The 19,643-nt window shown below is 37.4% G+C and overlaps 1 protein-coding gene across 1 annotated transcript in view; it reads right to left on the bottom strand.

The window, feature by feature from the left end:
• Window positions 1-3,783: 3,783 nt before the first annotated feature.
• PGM2L1 (phosphoglucomutase 2 like 1) overlaps window positions 3,784-19,643 on the bottom strand; it is a 53,321-nt gene continuing 37,461 nt past the window's right edge. Inside the window, exons 6-14 of the mRNA XM_021704668.1 lie at window positions 14,268-14,461; window positions 13,245-13,434; window positions 12,833-12,930; window positions 12,000-12,180; window positions 10,005-10,098; window positions 9,318-9,447; window positions 8,894-9,083; window positions 5,569-5,702; window positions 3,784-3,886 (exon numbers count right to left, since the gene is read on the bottom strand). Coding sequence (XP_021560343.1) covers window positions 3,784-3,886; window positions 5,569-5,702; window positions 8,894-9,083; window positions 9,318-9,447; window positions 10,005-10,098; window positions 12,000-12,180; window positions 12,833-12,930; window positions 13,245-13,434; window positions 14,268-14,461 — 1,314 coding nt within the window. The remainder of the gene's footprint in view (window positions 3,887-5,568; window positions 5,703-8,893; window positions 9,084-9,317; window positions 9,448-10,004; window positions 10,099-11,999; window positions 12,181-12,832; window positions 12,931-13,244; window positions 13,435-14,267; window positions 14,462-19,643) is intronic.

Below are 19,643 nucleotides of genomic sequence, written 5' to 3' on the forward strand. Positions count from 1 at the left end.
GACAAAATAATCAAAAGTCAAAAAAAATCCAAACATAGTTTATGAATCAGTTTAAAGCATTCTGAATGAATACAGTTAAGATTTCTTATCAGTGAGGTAATAGAGCAATAGCTTTTCACAGTAACAAAATGTAGGAGGGCACCTAGGGAAGGAGGGAGGTAGAGAGGAAAAGGCATAAAATAAATTTATCCAAGCAAAATTTGGATTTTTCAAGCATCACAAACATCAGTGGAAAACACTGGAAAGAAATACCAGTAGCAGCAGTTCATAGAACAATTTCTCCATTAAACACCAGCTAATATCTCTGTTGCATCCACTCCAGAAGCAACCTCCTAAAGAGACAAGAGGCCTATTTTCTATATAAGGATATTCCTAAAGTATCCAATCTCTTAGAACCTCTCTGTCTGCTGAAGTTACTACATGCAAAAAACAAAACCCTCAAATATCCTATAATGCTATACATTCTTCAAGATGAACAAAATGGTGTTCAAGTCTCAATTTGCCAGGTTAAACTAAAAATAATATCTAAGCAGGTCTCTGTGCAGTGAATAAAGACTGCACTCATGCATCTACTACTCAACATATACAAAAACTCTCTTGTGAGCTAAATTCTTCTAGATAGGGAGCGAAACTCAAATGTTACTTTCAGTGCTCTCTATGACATCATCATTGTTCCAACCTGAGTTTTAAAAAAAAATTTCGGAAGAAACCTTTAAAAGACATTTAGTATATCCCTTAATATTTAAATTTGTCATTTAGTTTTTTTGAAAAGGTCCTTATTCTTTTTTCTGTCCTCACTGAAGATAGAGAACAGTTTGTCATATTACTTCCTACTTTGAGTCCTTTAATAAAAGATTCAACTAATAACTTAAGACTTATTAAATTATCTCAATAGCTTTCTCCCCTCCAGAGTTAAATGATCTGAATTCTTTGAACTTTTTCTCACAATCTCTGTTGTATTCCTTTTTATTTCTGCTATGTCCTCTCCTCCCCAGCTCCTGGCAGGAATTGAATCAGTAAGAGGGGTACTTTTTCTCACCTCCTACAACTTGGTCTCTTTTTAGTGGTTGCTAATAAAGGAAACCAAAAGTTTCACTATCTATCTGCTCATCATTATAACAAATGCACATGGGTAAACAACTTGCCCACAGTTGAGTCCCTACTTTTAGAGAGGTAAGTTCGCCCTTCACAAGAAGCATTTCCTGTGCCATCTTATTGACCCTTCTTATTGTTTCTTTATTTCTACTGTTTATCTTCAGTGTATGCTTTGATCTTGCCCACTAGTTCATTCCTTTTCCCCAAAACTCTAGAAAAGCCCAGTTTTAATCTACACACTCAATGAGAATGGACTCATTTTCATGATATTGTTCATAAAGAAAAAGCTAAACAATGTAGAGCCCAAGGCTGAGACCTACAGTCCAGCACTCTTGTCTTTCCTGGTCGGCTTGGGTTACTAAATTTACCCTGTTAGGCAACTGTACACCACTATGTCAAGTTCATGTTCAATATCACGCTAATATAGACTTGAGAGCTTGGCTAGAACCAAATAATTCCCTTAATCTATACACATCGGGAACATTTGTAACATTTTGTTGATTTTAACCTTGGATTTTTACATTTTTGAGATAAGAATCTAAGCTTTAATAACTTTTCACCTTGATTAAGATGACATATTATATTAAATGTTGTATTATATTAAAGCACTCAAAACTGTTCTCTTTATAATAGAATGACAATCATGACATGGCTTTAGTGATTATGAATGGGTTAGCATATCATTTTAGCTCCACTTTGTTCTTCGGTCACTGAAACACAGATACTAAGCCAAATATACATATTTTTCATATATATAGCATTGTTCATACTAGTTGGTAGAATATAGGCCATCTCCTAAATTACATTCTACATTCCTAAAAGCAAATAAAACAAAAAAAGTCTGCACATTTCTTCTTCAGTACAAAGCCTTTAAAAACAAAGTCATTCAGAAGTATAGTGCTCTACACTTAGCTAGCTGTCTATTATCTACAGTCATATGAGATCTAGCTATAGGAAAGGAAGTAATAAATTAACTATAGTGGCAATACAATAATTTGAAAATTATATTTGCACTATATGGGTTCAACCAAATGTTAGCTGATAGAGCTGCAACAAACCATACCATTATTTACTAAATAGTCTAATCAGTTTAAATGTTATATTATTATTATTATTTAGGAAATAAACACTCTAATGCCAGTTATGTCCCATTAGCAATTTGTTTAGTACAATTACACCCAAGGTCTTGTTATTGTTACCTCTTAACTATACCACATGTGTTTAAGTATTCTGTGAGTTGTATAGGACAGGATACACTTTAAGAAAATAAAATAACATTAAATTAAATTAAATTAGTACTTCTCTCGTAAGACTTTTTTAGAAGACTGGAGAATCAACCAAAAGTGACCTTCCAAAATTTTTTTCCACACTGAGGGGCACCTGAGTGGCTCAGTCAGTTAAGCCTCCAACTCTTGGTCTCAGTTCAGGTCTTGATCTCAGGGTCATGAGTTCAAGCCCCACACTGGGCTCTACGCTGGGCATGGAGCCTACTTGAAAAAAATATGCAAAAATTTTTGTCCACATTGAAAGAGAAATACTCTTGGGATCAGAAATTCTACAGTAGCCAGCATGATATTAGAATAAACTGGACTTTAGTTTTAAAACATGTAGTTTTAGTGTTAGATAACACCTAAAATCTGGATATTTTATTTCTTAGTAAAATTAGCATTACTTCATCTGATAAAGGAATAAATCTACTTATAAAAAGGTAATTCCAAAGTCAGATTTTTAAATAAATTCAGAGCTCCTTTCTCAGTTCAGATTTTTTCTTTACCTGAAGGCTGTATTATTGACATTAATTCTTACAAGAAGATCCTTAAGCACAGTTACATTGAGTCTGATTTTATTAGGATTTTTATTTACATTCATAAGATTTTTAAAGGGGCAAATTGATCTGATATAGAGGGGAAGCACCTACGTAGTTTGGTCTGAAATAACTGTCTGAAAATTAACTGACTAAATTATATTCCATGCAGGAACACTGTTTTAATTCACACCATACCCTGAGAAGGCACCAAGAAATCTGACAAGAACGAAGCCACTAGGAGCATGGCCACTATTGTTTCACGTTTGGTAAACGTCAGAATTTTAAATACATACAATAAATTTACACTGCACCAAGAGCACCTGAAACCACATATGGTAACATCTGTTCTAAGCTAGAAATGCTAATACCCGATTTCAAATACTCTACTTTGTAAGTTAATACCTATGACGTAATAATGACACTTTCCCACACTATGCTGGCAGCAATGCCATTTTCTTGTCAATTTTATAGACTAATTTCTTTAACTAACTCTATAACTATATAACATTTATCTGCCTTTTAAAAAAAACCGTGCTATACACAATTACAATAATGGAACTAAGCTCAATCACACTTCAATAAGAAAACTCACTTATGTATTGGTTTTTTTTTTTTCTGTTAAAGGAAGAACAACGCGTTACGAGAATACTTTCAATGCAATGACATTTGTTCAAGATTATGAAAAAATTTGAATCCTTTCTCTCAAGACCATTTCCTTTCGAATTTATAGTTTGTTGCGTCAGCCCACCAAAGGAAAGCAAATCAAAGTACAAAGATACTTGGCCAGATGAGATAGAGAACACTAACATGACTTCAACGCATGGAGTTCCGGGTTGTTCTGTTCTACGTGCCAGTGCAAAGTCATGGCGTTCTGGTGTGCACTAAACAGAACGCCAGATCAGTCCATTTTTACTGGGCTCAAGAAAATTCTCAATCAGAGCTTCAATGAGTTTCCTCAATTCCTCTTCTAGGAAGGCAGTGTCGCTGAAGAGAAAGATGAAGAGTTTCGCAAGTCTTGATTTTCAACACTTTAAATTTTGTTTAAATTGTTATAATTTTAAAAGGGGACGATTAAACACTTTGTAAGCCAAAAAGAAGTTCACTCAGTTAAAACAAAACAAGACCAAAGGTGGGGAAAAAATCACACACAAGAAAACACCATGATCACAAACTGAAGTTGAACTGCATTAAAGGGAGTTCCTTGGTACACGATACATGGATGAGTTTTGGTGTATCTACAGATTTTTCTCCTGGGTCAGGCAATTTAATGGTCCAGAACACCAATACCAGGTATTCTGCTAAAATGGCTTCCTGAAATACTTTGAAGAACACCCATAGATATTAGGGGATGATATGGCATGACTCAGATACAGAGGAGTGATGGGACTAAAAAAATAAATGGACATTTACACGTATGTGCTTCAAGGCATCACTGCTGTTGCCCAAAACATTTCTAGGAAAGCCTCTTTTCAACTGCCTTCATGGTCATTTGTTATTACCGTAATAATCATCCTTTATTTTTAATCAAATATAGCATTACCCAATTTGGTTTCCTTTAAACTCTACTCTGAATGACTTCAGGATGTCTTTTTTTGCCCCCAAAGGGAATAAAATCTACTCTTAAATGCAAAGATTTAGGGACATACAAAATAATGTACCTTGGACTCGGAAGGCAATTCTAAAAAATCTCTTTCCCCAAAATATACTGATCAGTGACATTATAGAAGGTACTACTTTTAATGAGTTTAAATAGCCTTTGAATATGTTTATTAAAGTCAATTTAGTGGCAATTCATACTCTTAAAAGGAAATAAATTGGGCAGATTAAGTCAAATCACAATAGATGTAAGAAATAAAGAAATTATTTGTTGATCATTTCTTTATGTTCATCATTTAATAGTTAAAGCTCACAAAACCTTCCCAGTAATAAAAATTCACTAAAATTTTAAAATTCAATTCCCAAATGGTCCAGCTGCTTTGGAAAATAGTCTGGCAGTTCCTCCGAAAGTTAAACATAGAACTACCATGTGACCCAGCAATTCTCCACCTACATATAGACCCAAGTGAAATGAAAACATGTCCACACAAAAACTTGTGCACAAACATTTGTAGCACGGTTATTTGTAATATTAAAACTGTGGAAATAACCCAAATGTCCACCACCTGATAAAAGGATAAAAAAAAAAAAAGTGTTATATCTATACAACAGAATAGTATTAGGCCAAGAAAACAATTAAAAAAAAAAAATAAAGTGATTCGTGCTACAACACAGATGAACCTTGAAAACATTAAAGTAGAAGATGCCAGTCACAAAGGGCCATATGTTGTATGATTCCATTTATATGAAATGTCCACAATAAGCAAGTCAATAATGACAGATAGTAGATTGGTGGTTGCCTAGGGCTAAGATGGCAAGTGACTGCTAATGGGTATGGGACTTCTTTCTGAGGGGATGAAAATGTTCTAAAATTGTTCTAGTAAAAAAAATTTTGATTGTAGTGATCTTTGCACAACTCTGAATATACTAAAAACCACTGAATTGTATGCTTTGAATGGGTAAACTGTATAGTATGTGAATTTTATCTCAATAAAGCCTATACATATATATATAAAAATATATAAATCTAAATATATATGTGTATATATATTTAAAAAGCCAATTCTTACCTCTGCTCGGGGGATGCACACATCTCTGCATAATACTTTATCTTTGGTTCTGTACCACTTGTCCGAAGAGTAGCGACACAGCCATTTTGAAAAGTGAATGTAATCATTTGGCTGTTTTTACTTACAGGCAGCACCTATGCACAAGGTGAACAACAGCTGAGTTACACTCGGTACCTTTTTTCATTTTCAAGAGCTGTAAAATATACTCTACTTATGTGAGGTACCTAAAGGAGTCAAATTCATAGAAACAGGAAGTCGAAGGCCATTGGCAAGGGGTGGGGTAAGGGGGAAATGGGGAGTTGTTTAATGGGTATGGAGTTTCAGTTCAGCAAGATGAAAAAGTTCTGGACATCTCCTGCACAACAAGGTAGACAGAATTAACACTATGGACTGCATGTTCAAAAATAGTTACAGTGGTAAATTTTGTTACGTGTTTTTTACAATTAAAAATATTTTTTGAAAATTATAAAATACAAAAGATTACATGCATAATAATTCATAAATATGCCATTTACTGAACATTTATAATCATACAGGCATTGGGTTATATACCTTACACACACGATCTCCAGGCCTCAGCAACAATCTTCCAGGGTAAATATTACTGCCAATTTACTGACATGGCTCAAAAAGAGTAAATGACCTGGTCAAGGTAATCAGCTAAAGTGGCAGAGCAAGAAGTTGAAGCCAGGTCTGTCTGTATCAAAGTCCAAACTGCCTCTACATTTGCAAAGGGCTTTATAAGTTCGAAACTCTTTCTTTTTTTTTTTTTTTTTTTAAGATTTTATTTATTTATTCATGAGAGACAGAGAGAGAGAAGCAGAGGGAGAAGCAGGCTCCCAAGGAGCAGGGAGCCCGATGTGGGACTCGATCCCAGGACCCTAGGATCATGACCTGAGCGGAAGGCAGACGCTTAACTGACTGAGCCACCCAGGTGCCCCGAAGCACTTTCATAGACAGTTTATCAATCATCTCCAAAGCAGAGTGCACGTGTCCTAGAGGACAGGCAAAATAATCCACTGGGGTACAAAAAAAATTTTATATTTTTTACCTAAAAGTTAAAAAAGGAAATGAAGCTTTACTGACGTTGAACATACGGATTCATACTAGTACCCTTCCTGGACCACAGGTCAGTCTGTGAAGGTATCTTGGGGGAACTGTGGTGGTTGTATAGGACAGAGGTGGTGCCTTTCATCAGGTGTCCAGAGCCTGGTCCTCTCCTTGAAACCCCTCCCTCAGTTAGTGGTGCTACCATACACCAGCTGCTTAAGACAGAGACCTTGCTCCCCTCTTTTTCACTCGCAGACCATCAGCTAGCAAGTCCTGTCTATTCTAGTCTTTATTTAACTCAACTTTGTCCAACTCTCTCCATCACTACTGCTACTGTATTTAATTCAGGCTCCCATCATGTCTCATCTTATTACTGAAATAGAGTACTAACTGACCTTCCCGCCTGGGAGTTTGCCTCTCTCTAACCCACCGTGTGTGCCATTCCTCCTTGAACTCCACACTACAGTTGTAGAGGACTCTTTGTGGTTCTTTGGAGGAGAATATGCCTTCCTACCTCCAGACCTAGCACTTGCTGTTCCCTTTGCCTGAATACTCACCGTTCCTCCTCCATCGGGATAACTCCTATTACTCATACTCAGCTCACAGAAGTCCCCTAGAATGTCTTCTGTAAGCCTTCCAGATCTGAGCATCTGTGCTCTTCCATGGCATCTTATGCACCCCCTGGTCCTTTTATCATTTTGTAAAGTAATCCTTGCTTACTTCCATTTCCCCACTAGACTCCTGAGTGCAGAAACAGTGCCTTTCTCATTGCTCCTTCTCCAGTGTGCCAATATCTGTAGCACCGAAGGGCTTTGATAAATGCCTGTTGAACACACAGAAAGCAATCTGGAGTGTGAAGAAAACACTCAGGAGGTCTTTGACACTTACTATGTGACTGCTGGGGTAAATTAACAATGTCTACAGTACCTGCCTTACAAAATTGTTGTAAGCATCTATGGAGAACAGATAGAAAAGTACTTTGAATAAGGACTATCATAAACCTTAAAGGGAGTTAATAGGAAAAAAGCATCACACCAAGAACTACTCTGAGCACAACAACATTAGTGAAATAAAAAGAAGAAAAAATTTGGTTCTTCTCTTCAAGTAGTTTACAAAGATAGAAAGATAGATACCAGTAACTGGGAACGAATATTTGTTGATTAGATGAATAGACACAAAAGGAATATGAGCTCTATTCTATGCAAGAAATTGCAGATTTCCCAAAATATATTATGCCCCTAGCATCAGAGACAACATCAGGATATTATAAATGGAAGTTAAGGCTAATAATCCTAACAATAACCAAATAGATATGATCAGCAATTTATGGCATTTAAATATTTGTTGAGCCCCTACCATGTAGGCAGGAGCTTTGACAGGCATGGAGGTATGTCAGAAATGGATCTGCCATGGACAACAATGATAACACAAAATAGAAAGTGATAAATGACAAGAGTCAGGCCCAATATATAATGAAACCTCAGGAGGAAGATATCTAATTATGGGACCTGGAGGGTATGTGGAGGAGGTGACATCTGCCTGAAGTCTTAAATAACGCCTAAGATGTGGACCTGCAGCAGTAGGAAGGAGAGGCAGACTGGGGAAATAGCTTGAGCAAAAATACAGAAATTTATATTTTTATTTCTTTAAAGATTTTATTTATTTATCTGAGAGAGACAGATAGCCAGAGGGAGCACGAGGCAGGGGAGGGGCAGGGGGAAAGAGGGAGAAGCAGACTCCCAGCCGAGCCAGGAGCCCGACTTGACTTGGGTTTCAATCCCAGGACCCTAAGATCATGGCCTGAGCCGAAGGCAGACGACTAATTGACTGAGCCACCCAGGTGTCCCCAAATACAGAAATTTTTAATAAAAATGTATGCATATAAGAAACTGTAAGTTGCTCTATTTGGATGCAGGTATAGGGACTAAGGTTGAAAAGGGAAGTTGCAAATAGAAAGGTGTAACGGTGAGCTTTGAAACAAAAGGCTTTCAGACTTTATTTTCAACATCACACATTCTCCCTCTCTCTGTTCCTTTCTCTTTTTGTCTAATTCTCTTTCCCACCTCCCCACCCTCCAGGGAGGAGCATACACTTGGGGAGAGAGGAGGACAGGATCAGAGGCAGGGAGCCTGTCAGTGGGATTATAACTGCTCTGGAGAAAAGCAATGGATCCTAGTTTCAAAGACATTCACAGGCTTGAACTTCCACTATTTTACTATAGTACAAAGTAATACAAATTGTTAAAAAACTTAAAAAAAAAAAAAAAGGTACTTACTGATTTCTTATTAGGCTGGCTGTTATCATAGCCAGTGGTAACGTCCCGTATGTGCAATATAGCAAATGTCCCACAGAATTTTGGATATTCTTTTGGAGAATCAAAATTGCGAAGCCTTTCAAATATACTTTTGATGGTACTTGGATCATAACACAAGAAATATGAAGTTTTTGAAATATGATAACCATATCTGCACAAAGATTTAAAGTGTTAAAATCAGATTTCAGATAACTCTTCAGAGAAGTACATAATAAAGATAAGCCTATTATAGTACTATGTAGAAAGTGGCAGTCTTTAGTTCAGTTTTTGAACTTTTTAGAAAGGACTGACTATTTTCAAAACCAAATTTAGAAAGCTAAAAGTAGGACCAAAAAAATGAGAAATTTGGCAATTGAAATGAGAAGTTCATAATAATAGAACTTACTTTTCATAAACCTTAATCAGTTGCTGTTTCAATGTTATATTCATGGTTTCCAGGTAAGCTGCCATCTCGGCAGCAACTACGGCTGCACTCACCCCATCTTTATCCAAAACCGAAGTGCCACACAGAAAACCTAAGAATTAAAACACATTTTTATTTTTATTTTATTTTTTAAGATTTTTGTTTATTTGAGACAGAGAGAGGGCGTGCAGGAGCAGGAAGGAGGAGCAGAGGGAGAGGGAAAAGCAGGCTCCCTGCTCAGTGGGTAGGCTCCCTGCACCGCACTGAGCAGGGAGCCCGGATGGAGATGGGGCTTGATCCCAGGACGCTGGGATCATGACCTGAGCCGAAGGCAGACGCTTAACTGACTGAGCCACACGTTATTTAAAAAGGGGAAAACTTAAGCCTATAATAATTTCAATAGTTTTACATTTCTTCAGAAGAACCAACGAATTTAAGAGCCTACTAATGGATGAAACCCAGTGATACTAAAGGTACTTAGGGGACTTTTAAGAGTCAGAGTCTTCCCCCCACCCCACCATGAAAAATGCATCTACATATTTCTGAGTTCTCTGTGGTTTTTACAACTCAAAATGCAAAACCAGAAGACAAAAATTCCTCTTCATAAACATACTACATTTTAAAAAATGCTCTCATCAAATTTCAAAGATTTCAATATTTACTACATACCAATCGACTCCTCAAATGCAAAAAGGACTTCTTTCCCATTTTCCAGGAGGTCTTTTATCCTACTTCCAATCCATTTAAAACCTGGTAATGTTTCCTGAAATGCAGAGAAGGCCACTCTAGTTAAATGACTCCTCATAAATATATCTAGAGAAAGGCCTGTCACTAAATGCACGTAACACTCTCATAGTGATCTTCTCTTACGGTTTTTGGTCCACACAGATTTATATCATGGTGAGCACATAGCCAGAAGTGCTTGGATTCATATTGCCACGACTGATAACCTACTATTTATTGAGCACAGAAATAGGTGATTTACACCAAATATAATCCAACATTTGTAAGTGGTGATCCATATAGTCACAAAGTAACATAAATACACACATATATTATGATCATCTACTATTTATCAAGCACCGTTAACAGGCACTTTATATCATTGTTTTTTTTTGTTTACAAAAACTCTTGCTGAAACAGAGGCTCAGAGGCTCAGTGAATTTGCCCAAGACCATGCTGTATGTATGAGATGGAGCCAGGATTCACTTACACTGCTTCTCAGAAACTGTCATTTGGGCTGTATTATAAGTACTAATATAAGAGAACCTATGAAGGTTGTGATTTAGTCCCCCCGAGTAATCAAAGGCCATAAAGCTTTTTAATGATGTACTTTCAACATTATCACAGTGTATGCTTGAATCAAGTGTTCCTTACCACAATACCATAGACTAATTAAAACCAAGGAAGTTACTAAGCCCTTCTTTCATAATTGGATTCGAGGACTTTTCATCAGATGAGCTACTATTCACTTTAAAGACATGAACTGTTTTAGAGTCAACAGAAAGAGCATGTAATAGACACTGATTCTAGAGCTCACCATTACTAACTTAGGATTCCCAATTCACCTCTCTACTTCCTCAGTGGGAAAAAATAAAAACCAAAACCTCTGCTACCCTCCCCAGAACCAACAACAAACACAAGGAAGCAAATTTATAATACTAGTCTTTACAATCATGTTCTTTTTTCTCTTTTGTGCTCTTTATACTTTTTTTTTTTTTTTTGCCATAGATATTGAGGAAAATGTTAACATTACCATAATTCAGAATCTTGGGCTTGAATAAATTTTCAATTTTTTCTCTTTAGCAATTTGTTTTTGTTTTTTTTTTAAAGTAGGCTCTGCGCTGGGTGTGGAGCCCAATGCAGGGCTTGAACTCACAACCGTGAGATTGAGACCTGAGCTGAGATCAAGAGTTGGACAATTAATGGACTGAGCCACCCAGGCACCCTGCTATTTGTATTTTTTTTAAAGCCTGAGATTGAAAGTTCTATTTCATTAAATTAGGTATAATTTTCTTTTATTCAGCCAATTAGTGTTAAGACCTGTAGCGTGGCTGTGGCTCAAGAAAAATGCCCACAGGTGTGACATTTGCACTGATATTTGACAAAGATGGCGGAGGAAAAGCAATTTAATTGGCATCAGTCCCAGAAGCTATAAAAATTGTCAGCTTAACTCTCTAAGGCTCACGAAAGTTAATGATCTGTGCTGAGAGAGAGTTATTATTTGTTTTTTGGATGTAGAATCATTGGATCTTAATTTACAATTTAGAAGACTAAGTTTCTTAAGACTGAACTTGAAGAGCTTAAACAATGGTTGATGATACCTACAATTTTTTGGAATGGAGTTTCTGTTACTGATGAGGTCACTAGGAGCCAGATTTTCTCAGTATGAAAACCAGATTTTATTGTATGGAATAATAAGCATTAATGCAATTTTTAAAGAATATCTTATCTCAGTTCCAGAAATTCACATACTGGATGGATGGACTTGGCTCAAGGTGTCTAAACTGTCAAAAGATTAAGCAAGTGTTAACAGAATTTAAAAAAAAAGGGGGGGATTATAAATCGAATCAATACAAGTCAGTTTTGGTGGGGAGATGGCTTTAATGTATACACTTAGAAACTGATTGAGAAAAGTAGCACGCAGATTTTCTCTGTTCTTACTTCAAAATGAAATCCTTCTTTGAGTGCAATTGCCTTCAAAATTTTGGAAGAGACTGTGGTGGCTAACATATAAACGTTCTTCACATCAGCATTTCTTGATGTATTTTTCTTCCAGCAATCAAACATCCACCACCCAAACAAAGCTGCCAATTCATTCCCTGTGAAAACTTTCCAATGACCACTGTAGAGAGAATGAAGATTCAAGTCAAGACTTTTGTAACTTCTCATTAAAATTTCTTGACCCTAAGACGTATAAATTACCATCCCTCACATAGGAAAATCCAAAAGCTATTATATGAGATTCTTGAGAAAACATTTAGGATTATTTCTAGCTCACCAGCAGTGAACTTAGGGTAGAAATGGCAACAATGTCTGTTGAAAAATTATTACACTGTAACTATTGTTCTCCTACTTAATGAGAGAAAAGTTATAATATGATGTCCTGTCTATATAAGGACATTTGTCACAACATTATAAGGGCAAAAATACATAGCAATCCAAAGGACCAAGATTAGAAAACGGTTATATTGATAAAGCAATCTGTTGGGCTATCATGCCTTTTTAAAAATCATATTTTAAACAATATTTAAGGACTGAAAAAAATGCTCATGGTACAATATTAAGTGGAAAACAATCAAAATATAAAAATATATGTAGCATAACAATTTTATAAAAACAAATATATCTTAAGGAAATATCAAAATGTCAACCTAGGGGTTATTTTTGGATAGTGGACTTACAGGAAATTTATTTTCTTATTTTTTTATTATTTTCCAATGAGCCTGTAAGACTTAAAATCAAAAACTCTTTTTCGAAGTTGAAGCTTTACTTACTTCTCCTGAAGCTCTGCCACTGCCAGCCGGTCTGCATCAGGATCTGTGGCTAGCACTACACGGGCTTTTTCTTTCTCTGCCAGTCTCAAAGAAAGTTCCTGAAACAGTGAGCCAAATCACCAGATTGTATTCCAGAGGTTAAATTCAATGTTAATAATCCTACATGTAGGCACTACGTTAGTTGACATAAATTTGAGAAGGAATACAGTTTGACTAAATTTAAAATAAGCCTAGAAGTAGGGATATCCATCACAGAAATTTCAAATATAACAGGATATATGGTTCCAATAGAATTTAAATGATGTCCACGAAGGTGGTTTCTGTCTTTGTAAGTAATCTCTGAGTTGTCAATGACTTCTATTTGATGAAGTTTAATACACTAATAATAATGTAAATAGAGAAAAAAAAATACCAGCACAGATTCTCCTTCTTCAGGATTTGGGCATTTAACGGTAGAAAAGTCTGGATCAGGATCTTTTTGTTCTGGTACTGGAATTGGAGGCTTAAAACCAAATACTTGGAAAGCCAACTGCACATAGTCGTGTCCAACCCCATGGAAAGATGTATGTACAAATTTCAAGGTGGTCTTTGAGTTTAATTCCCTGTAAAGGAAAAGAATTATTCAATCGATATCATAAAACTTGGTGCTTATGATATAATTAAAATAAGCTATAGAGAAGAAGCTAAAATTTATTTTTTAGGATGAAGAACAGATACTCAGCAAGCCAACGGCTTTCTAGCAATAGCGTTAGCTATTTATGGAACAGTTATGAAAATATGGAAATAAGGCAAAATCAAATTTTAGAGGAAATTTCCTAATCTCATATAGAGAATACATATATTTAGCTATAATTTTTTAACAGCTTTATTAAGAAGTACTTAATATACTCTACAATTCATCTATTTAAAGTGTACAACTCAGTGGCTTTCACTATATTCATGGAGTTATTCAACCATTATACTATAATCAATTTTAGAACATTCTCATTATCCCCAGAAGAAACTCTACCCCAGAGCTGCCACCCCCTAACACTCCCATTCCTCCTAGCCATAGGCAATCACTAGCCTCTGTCTGTTTCTGTCTCTGTAGATTTGCCTTCTCTGGACATTTTATATAAATGGAATCATACAATATGTGGTCCTTTGTAACTGGCTTCTTTCACTTAGCATGTTTCCAAAGTTTATCCATGTTGTGGTATGTATCAGTATTTCTTTTTACAGCTGAATAATATTTCATTGTATAGATATACCACAGTTTATTTATCCATTCATCAGTTGATGGATATTTGGGTTATTTCCACCTTTTAACTATGGTGATTGGTACTATTTAGCTATACTTTTAATATAATGAACAGACAACACATTTTTATCTCTATTTCTTTATTTGTTAATCTTATTATATGGTAATGCTATCCCTACATTCCCATTTGGATACCTGTGAAAACAGATCTTTTTAAGATCTTCCATGTATCTTCTGCAAATGTCCTGCAGAGGATCTCTCTTCAGTGGGCTGGTATCCACTAAATTATCATTCCAGGAACCATTCCAAGGTTCCACACATTCTTCGATACATTTCAGAATTTCTTTATCATGAGGAGATGTGATCTGAGCACCAGTTTCCCAATAAACCTAGGTGAGAGGTAAATACAGCTATAAGTACGTGAAATGTTGCCCAGATATTTTTAGCTACAGTAGAGATATTTGGCTTTATAAAGAAGTATCCCAAATTAATTAAGTAGAAAATATCAACATGGGACCAACTTAATACCAAAGGATGTTGATGATAATGATGCTACAGGTACTCTTCAATAAAATGATCATGTGTTGGGGAGAAAAGATGGCGGAGGAGAAGGGGACCCTATTCCAACTGGTCCCCGGAATTGAGCTGGATATCTACCAGACCACTCTGAGCACCCACGAAATCAGCCTGAGATGTAAGAAGATCTGGATCTCTACAAACAGAATATTGCAGGCAGTTGGTTTCGAGGTACCAAGTGGGTAGCTGTGGTTCCGCGGGCAGATATCAGAGGATAAATGGCAGCGGGAGGGAGCCTGGCCGTGGGGATCCTACACCACTGGTGCACGATAGCCTCCCGCGCTGGGGACGGGCACAGACTTGCAGACCGATAGCAGCGGGGAAAGGACTTTAGGGCAGACCTCGGGACGGAAACCAGAGCGGCAGGGTCACGCCTGTGAACTGGGAGCAGCTGGCGGTTTTAGAAGCACAAAAGGCAGAGATGTGCCCTGACCTGGAGGCAGGACTGGGGTGCTGCGGAAGGGCGCACAACCCAGGACGCTGCAGTTTATAGCAGCACAGATAGAACGGAGATAGTGTGGCCTGGAGAGCTCACTGAAGAACAGACTGCGATCTCTCTGCTCTGAGGCAGAGGGTTGGAAATGGTCTCTTCTGCTCTGACTTGCGGAAGAGACGCAGAAAGCCACCAGGGAAAGCCGCCAGAAAACAAAAGCCCCCAAAACTGGTTACCACTGAGCCCATCCCCCGCCACAGGGGGGCAGGGCAACTCTGCCCAAATAGGGTTGCCTGAATAACAGCATGGCAGGCCCTTCCCCCAGAAGACAGGCTGGGAGAACAAGAGGCCAGCAGCCCTAAGGTCCCTAGAAAACAGGTGCATCTTGCTTGGGTTCTGGTCAATAATTTGGACTCTATACATTCCTTTAACCACCCATCAATAGAATGACTAGGAGGAGGAACCCCCAAAACAGGAAAGACTCAGAGATTACGACTTATGCTGCAGATTTACAAATGGATGCAGATATAACCAAGATATCGGAGACGGAATTCAGGCTAGCAATTGTGAAGACAATAGCTAGAATGAAGAAATCAATTAATGGCAACATAGGGTCTCTAAGGGCAGAAATGAAAGCTGGATTGGCAGAACTTAAAAATGCTATCAATGAGATCCAATCTAATCTAGATAATCTAACAGCTAGGGTAGGTGAGGCAGAAGAACGAATTAGTGACCTGGAAGACAATAGATAAAAAGGGAAAAGAGGAAGCCAGGGAAAAACAACTCAGAATCCATGAAAATAGAATCAGAGAAATAAGTGACACCATGAAGTGTTCCAATGTCAGAATTATTGGAATTCCGGAGGGAGTGGAGAGAGAGAGAGGACTAGAAGATATATTTGAGCAAATCATAGCTGAGAACTTCCCTAATCTGGGGAATGAAACAAACATTTGTGTCCTAGAGGCAGAGAGGACCCCTAACAAGATCAAGGAAAACAGGCCAACACCCTGGCATGTAATAGTAAAACTCGCAAATCTTAGAACCAAGGAAACCATCCTAAGGGCAGTTAGGGGGAAGAGATTCCTTATGTACAGAGGGAGGAACATCACAATAACCTCAGACCTATCCACAGAGACCTGGCAAGCCAGAAAGGCCTGGCAAGACATATTCAGGGTACTAAATGAGAAGAACATGCGGCCAAGAATACTTTATCAGCAAGGCTGTCATTTAGAATGGATGGAGAGATGCAGAGCTTCCAAGACCGGCAGAAACTGAAAGAATATGTGACCACTAAGCCGGCCCTGCAAGAAATATTAAGGGGGATTCTATAAAAGGAGAAAGACCCCAAGAGTGATATACAACAGAAAGTTACAGGGACAATCTATAAAAACAGCGTCTTCACAGGCAATATGATGACAATTAATTCGTATCTTTCAATAATCACTCTCAACGTGAATGGCCTAAATGCTCCCATAAAACAGCACAGCATTGCAGATTGGATAAAAAGACAAGATCCATCCATATGCTGTCTACAAGAGACTCATTTTGAACCTAAAGATACATCCATGGAGATGGAGATCCATCTTCCATGCCAGCGGACCTCAAAAGAAAGCTGGGGTAGCAATTCTTGTATCAGACAAATTAGATTTTAAACTAAAGTCTGTAGTTAGAGACACAGAAAGACACTATATCATTCTTAAAGGGTCTATCCAACAAGAAGATCTAACAATTGTAAATATCTATGCCCCCAACATGGGAGCAGCCATCTACTTAAGCCAACTGTTAACCAAAATAAAGAGTCATATTGATAACAATACGTTAATTGTAGGAGACCTCAATACTCCACTCGCAGCAATGGACAGATCATCTAAGCAGAAAATCAACAAGGGAACAAGAGCTTTGAATGATACATTGGACCAGATGGACCTCATAGATATATACAGAACATTCCACCCTAAAACAACAGAATACTCCTTCTTCTCGAGCGCACATGGAACTTTCTCCAGAACAGACCACATACTGGGTCACAAATCAGGTCTCAACCGATACCAAAAGATTGAGATTATTCCCTGCATATTCTCAGACCACAGTGCTTTAAAACTGGAACTCAATCACAAGAAAAAATTTGGCAGAAATTCAAACACTTGGAAGCTAAAGACCACTCTGCTCAAGAATGTTTGGGTCAACCAGGAAATAGAAGAAGAACTTAAACAATTCATGGAAATCAATGAGAACGAAAACACATCGGTCCAAAACCTATGGGATACTGCAAAGGCGGTGCTAAGGGGGAAATACGTAGCCATCCAAGCCTCACTCAAAAAAATAGAAAAATCCCGAATTCACCAACTAACTCTACACCTTAAAGAACTAGAGAAAAAGTAACAAACGATGCCTAAGCCACACATTAGAAGAGAAATAATTAAGATTAGAGCAGAGATCAATGAATTAGAAACCAGAAACACAGTAGATCAGATCAATGAAACTAGAAGTTGGTTCTTTGAAAGAATTAATAAGATCGATAAACCACTGGCCAGACTTACCTAAAAGAAAAGAGAAAGGACCCAAATTAATAAAATTATGAATGAAAGGGGAGAGATCACGACTAACACCAAGGAAATAGAAACAATTATTAGAAATTATTATCAACAACTGTATGCCAATAAACTGAGCATTCTGGATGAAATGGAGGCCTTCCTGGAAACCTATAAGCTGCCAAGATTGAAACAGGAAGAAACTGACAACCTGAATAGGCCAATAACCAGTAACGAGATTTGAAGCAGTGAGCAAAAACTCCCAAAAAACAAGAGTCCAGGGCCTGATGGATTCCCTGGGGAATCCAAACATTCAAAGAAGAAATAATACCTATTCTACTGAAGCTGTTTCAAAAAATAGAAACAGAAGGAAAACTCCCAAGCTCATTCTATGAGGCCTGCATTACCTTAATCCCCAAACCAGGCGAAGACCCCATCAAAAAGGAGAATTTCAGACCGATATCCCTGATGAATATGGATTCCAAAATCCTCAACAAAATCCTAGCTAACAGGATCCAACAATACATTAAAAGGATCATCCATCACGACCAAGTGGGATTTATCCCCAGGATGCAAGGGTGGTTCAATCAATCGCAAATCAATCAATGTGAAAGACCACATTAATAAGAGGAGAGAGAAGAACCATACGGTCCTCTCAATTGATGCAGAAAAAGCATCTGACAAAATTTATAGCATCCTTTCCTGATTAAAACTCTTCAGAGTATAGGGATAGAGGGAACATTCCTCATGTTCATAAAATCCATCTATGAAAAACCCACAGCGAATATCATCCTCAATGGGGAAAAGCTGAGAGCCTTTCCCTTAAGATCAGGAACACGTCAAGGATGCCCACTCTCGCCACTATTGTTCAACATAGTACTAGAAGTCCTAGCAACAGCAATCAGACAACAAAAAGAAATAAAAGGTATTCAAATTGGCAAAGAAGAAGTCAAACTTTCTCTTTTCGCAGATGACATGATACTTTATGTGGAAAACCCAAAAGATTCCACCCCCAAATTACTAGAACTCCTACAGCAATTCAGTAATGTGGCAGGATACAAAATCAATGCACAGAAATCAGTTGCTTTCTTATACACTAACAATGCAACTGTAGAAAGAGAAATTAGAGAAACGATTCCATTTACAATAGCACCAAAACCCATAAGATACCTTGGAATAAACCTAACCAAAGAGGTAAAGGATCTATACTCTAGGAACTACAGAACACTCATGAAAGAAATTGAAGAAGACACAAAAAGATGGAAAAATATTCCATGCTCATGGATCGGAAGAATAAACATTGTTAAAATGTCTATGCTACCCAGAGCAATCTATACCTTCAATGCCATCCCGATCAAAATTCCAATGACATTTTTCAAAGTGCTGGAACAAACAATCCTAAAATTTGGATGGAATCAGAAAAGACCCCGAATCGCCAAGGAAATGTTGAAAAAGAAAAACAAAGCTGGAGGCATCACGTTGCCTGATTTCAAGTTATATTACAAAGCTGTGATTACCAAGACAGCATGGTACTGGCACAAAAACAGACATATACACCAATGGAACAGAATAGAGAACCCAGATATGGACCCTCAACTCTATGGTCAAATAATCTTCGACAAAGCAGGAAATAACATACAATGGAAAAAAGTCTCTTCAATAAATGGTGCTGGGAAAATTGGACAGCCACATGCAGAATAATGAAACTCGACCATTCTCTAACACCATACACAAAGATAAACTCAAAATGGATGAAAGGCCTCAATGTGAGACAGGAATCCATCAAAATTCTAGAGGAGAACATAGGCAGTAACCTCTTTGACATCACCCACAGCAACTTCTTTCAAGATACATCTCCAAAAGCTAGTGAAACAAAAGCAAAAATGAACTTTTGGGACTTCATCAAGATAAAAAGCTTCTGAACAGCAAAGGAAACAGTCAGCAAAACAAAGAGGCAACCCACAGAATGGGAGAAGATATTTGCAAATGACACTACAGATAAAGGGCTGGTATCCAAGATCTATAAAGAAC

The sequence above is a fragment of the Neomonachus schauinslandi genome, chromosome 11 (assembly GCF_002201575.2).
Source record: "Neomonachus schauinslandi chromosome 11, ASM220157v2, whole genome shotgun sequence".
In the NCBI taxonomy this organism is placed as follows: Eukaryota; Metazoa; Chordata; class Mammalia; order Carnivora; family Phocidae; genus Neomonachus; species Neomonachus schauinslandi.